Consider the following 10,627-nt stretch of genomic DNA (forward strand, 5'->3'; position numbering starts at 1 on the left):
ACTTCTTGATACTGTCACCATGGGTATTAGGTTCCAACATAAGAATTTGGGGAGGGCACCAATATTCACACCATGGCACTAGATGAAAATAGGATGAGGTCTTAATTCTTTTTTTTTTGTTTTGTTTTGTTTTATTTATCTATTTATTCATGGGGGGATGGTACTGGGGATTGAACATAGGGGCACTCTATCACAGAGCTATATCCAAAGCCCTTTTTAGGGCTGGGAATGTAGCTTAGTGGTAGAGTGCTTGTTTAACATGCATGAGACCCTGGGTTCAATCCCCACCACTAAGAAGTGGGGTATGAAGCAAACCCAAAGCCCTTTTTATTTTGAAGCAAGGTCTTGTTAAGTTGCTTGGGGCCTTGCTAAGTTGCTACGGCTGACCTTAAACTTTTCTTTTCTTTTTTAATTTTTTAGTCGTAGATGGACACAATGCCTTTATTTTATTTATTTTTATGTGTTGCTAAGGATTGAATCCAGTGCCTCACACATGCTGGGCAAGCGCTCTACCACTGAGCCACAATCACAGCCCAAGATCTTGAACTTTTGATCCTCCTGCCTTAGCCTCCCGAGTCGCTGGGATTTCAGGTGTGTGCCACTGCACCTGGTATAAAGTCTGAATTTAATACGATCTATAAGGTACTTTGCTCTTTACAGTCTGTCTTTGATTTCATAGCAGTGTCTCCTGATACAATGCTATTCCCATATTTTCGTTTGCAGTGAGGTCTTCATTCTTCCCTCAGTGAAACTAGTTATACTCCATTCTTGTATTCTTTTTATCACCTTGCTAGATATATTTCTCTAACTTGTCCACTTAGGTGACCATGCCTACATTTAAGACCCTATTCAAATGCATTTAACCAAATGATTCTCCCATTCTGTCTTGTATAGCCAGTTAACTCTCAATTAAGCTTTTCCTGCTAGTCAAATCTATTTACCAATATTGTTGATAGTTTGTATAGAGACCTATCTCATGTACTGAGAATTAGGATCCATTAAAACTTCTTGGTTTTCAGAGAGAGACTAATATTCCTTGCTTTTAATTGTTTTTAATACTTCCGAAGTGGGATCTTATATATCTTTATTTTCACAGTGTCTGACACAGTGACTCCAATCAAATAAACAAATATTTTTTGAATTTAAATACTAAATTTTACCTGCTAAAATTTTACCTGTTTTGTTTTGTTTTGTTTCTTTTTTCTTTTTTCTTTTGTACTAGGGATTGAACACAGGGGCACTTCACCAGTGAGCTACATCTAGCCCTTTTTGTTTTTTATTTTGAGACAGGATCTTACTGAGTTGCTGATACTGGTCTCAAATTTGCCATCCTCCTGCATTAGCCTCCCACATCACTCGGATTACAGGCATGCACTACCAAGCCCAACAGAAAAGAGATAATTCTTAAACTTAAATATTCTGTGAATTTTAATTAATACCACTGTGAATTATCATTGATTATGTTAATTATTCAGAGTTGATATACATGAATTGTCAACTTAAAGATAGCTTAAAGCATGGGTCTGTGCACTAAGCAATAAGATTCCAAACATAAACTTGTCAAATACTTTCTCACACAGGTTCACTATTATGAAGATGGCAATGTTCAGTTGGTTAGTCATAAAGATGTACAAGATTTAGTAACTGTTTCGGTGAGTATGCAATATTTAATGTGTCTCACTTTTTGTCTAGTTTTTCTTTAATAATAGTAGTTTTGCTCTGGAGTGCAATTCACTCATTATTTGTCTTTTTTTTTTTTAGTTACACATGATAGTAGAATGTATTTTAACTTACATACATGGAGTATGACTTCCCATTCTTGCAGTTGTACATGATATGGAATTGTCTGATTCATTGTACTGTCTCTCTCATTCCTATCCCCCTATTTTCCCCATCGAATCTGGTGAAACCACCCTCTCACCGTTGTGAGTCAGCATCCACATATCAGAGAAAACATTTGGCTTTTGATTTTTTGGGATTGTTTATTTCACTTAGCATGATAGTCTCCAGTTCCATATACTTATTGGCAAATGCCATATAATTTTATTCTTCTTTATGGCTGAGTAATATTCCATTATGTATATGTACCACATTTTCTTTATCCATTCATCTGTTGAAGGGCACATAGGTTGGTTCCACAGCTTAGCTATTGTGAATTGAGCTGCTACATTGATGTGGCCACAACACTATAGTATGCTGAGTTTAAATCCTTTGGGTATAAACTGAGTTGTGGGATAACTGGGTCAAATGGTGGAAGTTTCTGAGGAATCTCCATAGTGCTTTTCAGAATGGTTGTACCAGTTTTCAGTCTACCAGCAATGTATGAGTGTTTCTTTTACCCCACATCCTCGCAAACATCGATTATTTGTTAATATGAAAACTTCCTTTTTGGTACTAGGGACTGAACCCAGGAGCGCTTAACCACTGAGCCAATCCCCAGCCCTTTTTTTTAACTTTGAGACACCATCTAGCTAAGTTGCTTAGAATCTTGCTGAGGCTGGCCTCAAACTTGTGATCCTCCTGTCTCACCCTTCCAAGTTGCTGGGATTACAGGCATGCTCTACCACATCTGGCAACATAAAAACATTTTTGTGGGAACTAACTAACTTTCCCACCCCCCAAAAAAATTAGTAAGAAGAATGACATTAATTTATGTCTTTACAAATTGTGTAGTGTCTGGCTTAATAAAAGACAGCTAGATTCTCATATCAGCTTCACACAGTCTGTTAGCCCTCATAGTGATGAAGTCATTGCAAATCATGAAGTTTCTAAGAAACAACTGTAGAAGGATGAGAGTAAGAATGGAAAAGGCAGGTATCGAGCTGGAATATAATTCAGTGGCAGAGCACTTGCTTAGCAAACAAGGGCCCTGGTGTGAGGCCCCTAAGGGCATTGTTCATTTCATCTCAAACAAAGAATATTTTTTCAGGGCATCAAGATTTCAAGACAGTGATGACTGCTTCTGGCAGTACTATGGTAGACTAGAAAGTGTATGGGGTTTTTTGTTTGTCTGTTTTTTGGTTTTGGTGAAGACCTGGATTCAGATTCTATTTTTTATCATTCAAAAGCTGTATAAACTTGGTCATATCACTTGAGGATTCAGTTTTTGTCTGCAGAATGAAGGTGATGATAATAACCTATCTATTTCACAGGATAGTTTTAAGAATCAAAGGAGGTAATATTGCATGGAAACACTTGGTAAACTAGGAATTATACCAATGTTAGTTAATATGGATTAACTTTTCAGCATCTTTTTACTCAGTGCTTGTTTGTTTAATGTGGAACTAGAGATTGAAACCACTGAACTATTTCTCCAGGCCCTTTTATTTATTTTTAAAATGTTGTATTTTGAGGCAGGGTCTCACTAAGTTGCCAGGGTTGTCCTTGCAATTCTGATCCTCTTGCCTTAGCCTCTGGAGTTGCCACTGTACCCAGCACAAATGAATTTTTTAAAATATGTAAGCACTGCTAGCTACAAGGGCGCTACCTATAACCCCAGTGACTCCAGAGTCTGAGGCAGGAGAATTGCAAGCTCAAGGCCAGCCTTGACAACTTAGTGAAACCGTGTCTAAAAATTTAAAAATTGAGAAAAAGGGCTGTGCTCAGTGGTAGAGCACCCCTGGTACTGTACTCAACCAATAAACAAGCAAACAAATAAATAATTCATTTTTTTTTCCTCCCTCTTTCTCCATTAGAATGAAGTACAAACTGCCAAGGAGTTTATTAAAATCATAGAGAGTGCAGAAAATGAGTATCAGGTGAGATTTGGAATTAATTTTTCTAAATCCTAGTGCCTTATTATTTTGCCGTTAATATATTTTGTTAGACCTCTCTGTGTCCTTTTCTGTTCAAGTAACTAACCTTCAATTATCTGTTGCAGACTGCAATTAGTGAAAACTACCAAACAATGTCAGATACCACATTCAAGGCCTTGCGCCGGCAGCTTCCGGTTACCCGCACCAAAATCGACTGGAACAAGATACTCAGCTACAAGATTGGCAAAGAAATGCAGAATGCATAAAGGCTGACTGTAGGATTCTTCAGTATGTAGAAAGAAAAGGATTCAACATGTGGTCATATGATAAATAAGTGATTTATAAACAAGAGTGATATTTTGCTAGGGCTTTCAAAGTTAACAGATTTTTTAGCCTCATGGAATACTGTTGAACCTATAGCATTGACTTCATCTTTTTGTATCCTCTGCCTTGTATTTTTCTGTTATCACTATATCTACTTGTAAATTTTTTTTTCTTTTTTCTTTTTGTTAATTCTGCTGCACTTAGTGTTAAAGAGAGATCCATCTATTCTGGAGTCATTTTACTGTTTAGAAAATTTTCCTAGTCATGAAGTCCTGTTACTGATTTAGACAGATATATGCTCAGTACTCTTAACCCTGTGCTCCAAAGCACTTGTGATACTTCAGTGCTTTTCACTGATCCACCAAAATCCAAGGAGGCTATGCTACAGCCTGTAGCTAAATGGAAGACACATTCATCCTTCTCAACCTCTGACTGCTTTGATTGTCATTTATAGTATCTCATAACTACAGTTTTCAAAAGTTTGGATTGAGGCTTTTCAGGTCCAGTTTGGGGGCAAAGAAAGTTTTCTTGAAATTCCATGACAGCCAGCTTCTCTAGGGGGACTCGTTTTTAAATCCAAAGACTTGAACCACATTCCCTGCACATGAAACATGTTTGCTTTTTTCATTCCCTCATTGTCTCCTTCCCATTTAGTACTATTGTAGTTACAAACATCTGCATTTTTAGAAGAGTTTTATCCATTTATTATTTTTTTAAGTATCCAAGAACTGCTGACATACTGTGGATATAGTAGAGTATAAAACTTTAAAAATGCAGATGCTGAAGGAATAATAGGTATCTTGTGCTTTAATACTTGTGGCAGGATTGTACTATAAGCAAATGAATCAAGCAACTCTGTAAATCACAAAAACTTAAGATGAACCAAAGTGAAAAGATAACTTCCAGGCAGTATCTTTCTATTGTAACCTGTTGTTTAAGGGAATACTAGTGTTTTCTTCTGAATAGGATGTAAAACTTGTTCTAAATTACTCTTCCTCAGTCCTGCCTGCCAAGAAATCAAGTGTAACTGTGATACAGCAACCCTTCCCAGGTATATTGGCAGGTGTGTATGTGATCTCAGAATACACAGGTGACATAGATATGATAGGACAACTGGTAATGGTGGATTCATTTACATTGTTTACACTTCTATGACCAGGCCTTAAGGGAAGGTCAGTTTTTTAAAAAACCAAGTAGTGTCTTCCTACCTGTCTCCAAATACATGTTAAACAAGAAGGGTGTTTGTGCTTCAGCTTTGTCTTTGCTCAGTAATACAGTCAAGCAAAAGTTTGTTTCCAAGTGAAAGCTGTGTAAGCATTTTTGTTTATTTCAAATAAAATATATTTGTATTATTTGTCATTCATACTATCCATCCATACCACACTATCTTCTGTATGAGGTAGTCCGATAGAAATATACCCATTTTGTTCTAAAAGTGTCTGAGCCTCTCCTTTTCGATGCATCTCTTCAACCTTTGTTCTCAAGGTAAGAGATTTAACTGTAGTTTATCTTATTTTTTGAGAATGTTCAGGATTTCTGAAATTGGTTCCTACTTTTTTTTTTTTTTTTAACTTTTATTTGCATTTATATTATGCAGTGTTTATTCCTGTGCCATATCTTTCTGTTTCTTCAGTTTCTTCTGGGATATGTTTTTCTTCTGTTAACTTCCTCTTCTGATTTAGGAACAGTTTGTTCCTTTTTATCTCTGCAGTGTAGTAGTTCATGTATAGGTTAATCTGACCATGAGCTCTGTGTGTCCAGCAGTGCATGTTGGGTGCTTTGTTCACCTGGATCTGTTCAGTGATCAGAGAATCTACATCTAAACCTTTAAGTTCAGCATTACTTTTTTCTTTTTTAAGCATATGCAGCAAAAGATCACTCTGTCTGGGCCACCAACCCTGTGCCCAACCCACTGTTTGGCCTGAGCACACCTACCAACTCCACTGTAATATCAGAGTATCTCACATTGCTTCTTTAAAATGACAACTTTCAAGGCTGAGGATATAGCTTAGTTGGTAGAGTACTTGCCTTACATGCACAAGGACCTGGGTTCAATCCCCAGAGCAGAAAAAAAAAGAAAAAAGAAAATAATCTTTCAGATACTTGGTGGCTTTGGATAGGCATATCCTTGACGGTCTGGGCAGTTTCATGGGTATTCTTAAAGTGAATATGCAGATTTCAGTCTCTTGCATGATTTTGTGGAGTTTTCTGGATCAAAGTAAGAAATCATTCTTATAGATCATTTCAAGCTGCTTGCAGGAAGAGCCCTACTTTCAACTATTGTAGATGCAGATGCAGCAAATATCAAAGACAGTTTTTAGTTTTATTTGTTTGTCTGTTTTAGTGTGAGCAAAGTCTGAACTACTCTATACCCAAAAGCTACCAATGATTCAAAGGTTTTGTTTGAGATTTCTATTGCTGTCCAACAGAAAAAGTTATTTTCTCTACCCATTATTTAGAAAGCAAGGCCTAGAAGTATGGATGGCAGTCACTAGGTAGGAAGTAGAAATGAAAGAATGCCTACCCCTTGAATTTGGATAATATTTCACATTGCCTTAACTCTAAATGCTGCTTTCCTCCTCCAAGCCTGGCTTAGCTACTGATGACCTGTGGGAAAGGCTTTTTATCCTGGTTCCCAACAGAGAACCAGAGGGAGTTTCTTCGCCTTCCCTCCAAGGTCAGCTCAAATTCCCACCTTTTTTTTCTTTCTTTTTTTTTAGTCTTTTTTTTAAGTTGTCGATGGACCTTTTTTATTTATTTGTATGTGATGCCTAGAATCAAACCCAGTGCCTCATGCGTGCTAGGCAAGCACTCTACCACTGAGCCACAAATCCAGCCCAAATTTCCACCTTTTTCAGGGACATTTGACTATATTCCATTGTTTACTTGTAATGGAAACAGTTTTAAACGTTCTTACCTTTAACTTGTTAAATCTTGTCAGCCTACCCCAAATTATCCTATTGATTTCCTTATTCCAGAAAGACTTTAAAAGTTGAAATCTCAGGCTATCTAAAGCCCTCGGTTGCTTGTGTAAATGTTAAGAAGTCAGTCCCCCTTGCCAACTCCTGCAGAGACCCCCTGACTTTCTTAACCTTCTTCAGCAGAATAATTGCTTAAATTGTGCCTGTTTCATCACACACTGCTAAAATCATCCTGTGGTATCCTGGGGCAAAGTTTTCCCAGAAAGGAGTTTCCTATGAGGCCCCACTTCTATATCTGGGTTTGGTTTGAAAGGACACTGCTGAAGGCTATTTCTTTAATCTGAGCCTCAATGTTTGTCCCTCTGGTTTTTTTTTTTTTTTTTTGTTTTGTTTTGTTTTTCTTTTTGCCTAATTCCAGTGCCAGTACTGTTTTATAATCTGAGCCAAGTTCTAGATGCTAGACCCATCTAAGTTCATGAGATAATGTGGCAAACCTTAACACATTCTCTCCAAATTCAGAAAAGATCAATATATACATGTGAATGCCAATTAATTTAAAGTTCTATATAGAATTACCAAGTGAATAACATGCTGATAACTACCTTCTAGTTGTTCAGCAATCTACCCTGTGGAAAATCAAAGAAAGGTTGATAAGTATGAACCAAAACTGAGTGATATAGGATGTTGAACTAACTTAAATTCTTTTGAACAGGCTATGTATAAACATACAGAATAGAGATAAAAGTCCTCTGAAGGTATAAGCCAATCTCACACTCCTTAAATATGAGGTCAAAAAACATTCTGTTGCTGAGCACAGTGGTACATGCCTGTAATTCCAGCATCTCAGGAGCTGAATCAGGAGGTTTGCAAGTTCAAGGCCAGGCTCAGCGTCTTAGCAAGAACCTGTCAAAATTAAAAACACAAAAGAACTGGATATGTACCTCACTGGTAAAACTCCCTTGGGTTCAATCCCCAGTACCAAAAATAAAAGCATTCTGTTATGTATATGGATATACAGATAACTATCATTATTCAGAGAAGTTACATTTCATAAAGTCTGTGGACATGGAATGAGTGAATACTATGACTCATGCCTGAATAAAGCTAATCTAAGGAATTTTCTCTGGAAAGACTTCCTGTACTTAGGAACAGTAGGCATCAGCGCTACCATTTGGGGCCATTTTAAGCAGCAAAAATCAACAGCAAAAAGCACAAAGTGGCAAAAAAGAAAATATAGCATGAAATAGTCCATGAAAAGGACACTCACTTGTTTATAATGAGAGCTAAAACAAGGCAGAGCATCACAGTGCTTTGCCTCAATTGGAAACGTGCACTGGGAAACTCCCAGTTTTCCACTGCTCTATATGTCTATGAAGGATCATACACTGTGAGCCGGGTGGGTTCCACATAAATTTTACTAAATATATGAACTTGTAAATACAGGATTCTGTAACAATGAGGCTCAACTACCTGTTACAGCCTCTCCTTTGGTCTGTGGTAGAGTAACCAATTTCAGTATTTTGGCTTAAGAGCTATTTCTAGTTGCCTTAGGGAGTGTAGTTTGAATAAGATTAGAGAACATTCAAATGCTGATTTACAGAACCCAAGTAACACTTGGAGTAATGAGAATTAAAAGAAAAAGGTTCTACCTGCAAAGCAGTTCTCTTGGAAGGCTATAGATTTACTCCATTAGTAATGTTGGCCAAAGTTAACTTTCAAACTGCCTTCAGTGCTGTTTGGACTCACTAAAATAAACTTTGACGTGCAGATAGATCTAAGGAAGCTGGATATGAAAGGTGAAAATTTACTGGAATAAACAGACAGGGTTTTTCCACGTGGTGGGCTCTTATATTAGTCTGAAAATCTCCCACCTCATGTATTATGTATTTGCAGCAGTTACTCAGTTTATCATGGCTTCGTGCATTGTAAGTTATATTACAATGAACCTGGGGTCCTCCAAATGGTAGTGCTCTCAGTGCTCTGTACGCTCCAAAACCGAAAAAGGTCCCTTGGTCTGGTCACACCCAGTTTTAGTTTTAAGAAGGTAATATTCGACCATGAAGGGGGCCACTTAGTTTATGGGTGGGGTTTTCTTCACCTGAAATAGAGTGATCTAACACTACTTTCCCTCCCTGGACTCCTATGCTCTAACAAACACCATTCTAGACATCTAGAACCACGTGTGAAAATAACAATTCCACTTGAAGTAGACTTTCCAGTTCCATTGTAACAAACCTACATGGTAATAAAATTTTTTACTCATTTTAAATAAAAACAAACGTCCAGAAGATACGGTTGCCCAGAGAAAGAGAGAAGGTCATGTTCAGAAATAATGGGGACTTAGAATTGCTCGTCAGAACTGAGCAAGACCTTGGGTTTGAGTATGGTAGATGGTGGAAGGTTTTTGAGATGGTAAGCAACAGCAATTTTTTAGTTCACCCTCTACTCCTCTGGGGCCTCATCAGGCAATTGGGGGAGGAAAAGGGAGGTAAAATCTTTGGCTACTCCTGGTTTTTTCCTCTACTTTGCATAATCGATTTCTACAGCATAACGTTTTCCCCTGCTCAATTTTCCCCATCCTTGTAGCTTTGATTCTCACTGACATTGTATTTCCTATTGCTAAAGCCTATTATTCCTGGCTTTCGTATATTATTGGCCTGGGAGAAGGTACAGGGTTAGCTCAGCTGGAGGATGACGGGTTCTGGACATTCCTCACACTAGGTTGGATTGTGTGGCCTCCTATGGGGAACTACTTGAGAACAACACGAGCTTTGATATATTTGGAACTCTAGTATATTTGATTTAGTTTTTTATATAAGTTATCTTTATCCCATCCTACTGTGGGTTTGTTATTTCTTTCTGGAGGATAAACATGCAAAAGGCTTGTTATATTTGTTTTGGTGGTAGCCCCACCCCTTTAGTTTGTCTAAATGGTTTCTTTTCCTGGTGCTGATGCTGTTGCTGTTAACCATTTATTGCCTAACATAACAGTCCTTGCTCTCAGGGAGCTAATTTTAGTTTGATGACCGGGGCAACCCTTACTTAAATACTGTTAACAATTAGAGAGCAATACAAACTGGAGTGTAATTAAGTGCCCAAATATGTGGCTCAAGGGTAGGGATCACCAGCCCTTAAACATAATGAAGCCTGTAGGTGAAGAAAATGACTGTTCGTCCTGGCAGAACCCCGTGTCCCTCTCTCCCACACGTACGCACCTTTATCTGAGACTCTTGGTTCTTTCCCCCAAACTTCTTTGACTCATGCCTTCCTCCCTGCATCTGAGCCCAAGCAGGGAATATGGGGGAGGGGGGCGTGACGCCCGCTTAGCTTGCGTGCTGGTTTATGTCTCTGCCAGTCTGGGGGAGGTGCTGGATGAGCTGCCCTAGTCCAGCTGCAGCCGACCCAGGTCCCAATTCCTGCTCTTTGCTCTCCTGTTTTTCAATAAGTCCGGAGGCTCTGGAGGGTGGGCGTGGGAGGAACCCTAGCAGAGGTTCAGAGGTCCTCCTGGGCTGTTTAGGGGGCCCCTGGAGATAGCCACGTTCAGATACTGGCTGGAGGCCAGGGGAGGGAGCTTGGGGTAAGGGGAGGGCCCTGAGGGAGGGGTCAGACTCCTTAGGAAAGAGTTAA

General features: G+C 38.6%; 1 protein-coding gene across 3 annotated transcripts in view; it reads left to right on the forward strand.

Annotated features, from left to right (window-relative positions):
- The window catches only part of CAPZA1 (capping actin protein of muscle Z-line subunit alpha 1), a 45,176-nt gene extending 39,738 nt beyond the window's left edge, over nt 1-5,438 (forward strand). For 2 of the 3 annotated variants that reach the window (XM_079135831.1, XM_079135833.1), the window contains 3 exons: nt 1,581-1,652; nt 3,696-3,758; nt 3,881-5,438. In XM_079135831.1, coding sequence (XP_078991957.1) covers nt 1,581-1,652; nt 3,696-3,758; nt 3,881-4,021 — 276 coding nt within the window. In that variant the 3' untranslated portion in view covers nt 4,022-5,438. The remainder of the gene's footprint in view (nt 1-1,580; nt 1,653-3,695; nt 3,759-3,880) is intronic. The other variant, XM_079135832.1, reaches the window with a different exon arrangement.
- The last annotated feature ends 5,189 nt before the right edge of the window (nt 5,439-10,627 follow it).

The sequence above is a fragment of the Sciurus vulgaris genome (genome assembly GCF_902686455.1).
Source record: "Sciurus vulgaris genome assembly, chromosome: 1".
In the NCBI taxonomy this organism is placed as follows: Eukaryota; Metazoa; Chordata; class Mammalia; order Rodentia; family Sciuridae; genus Sciurus; species Sciurus vulgaris.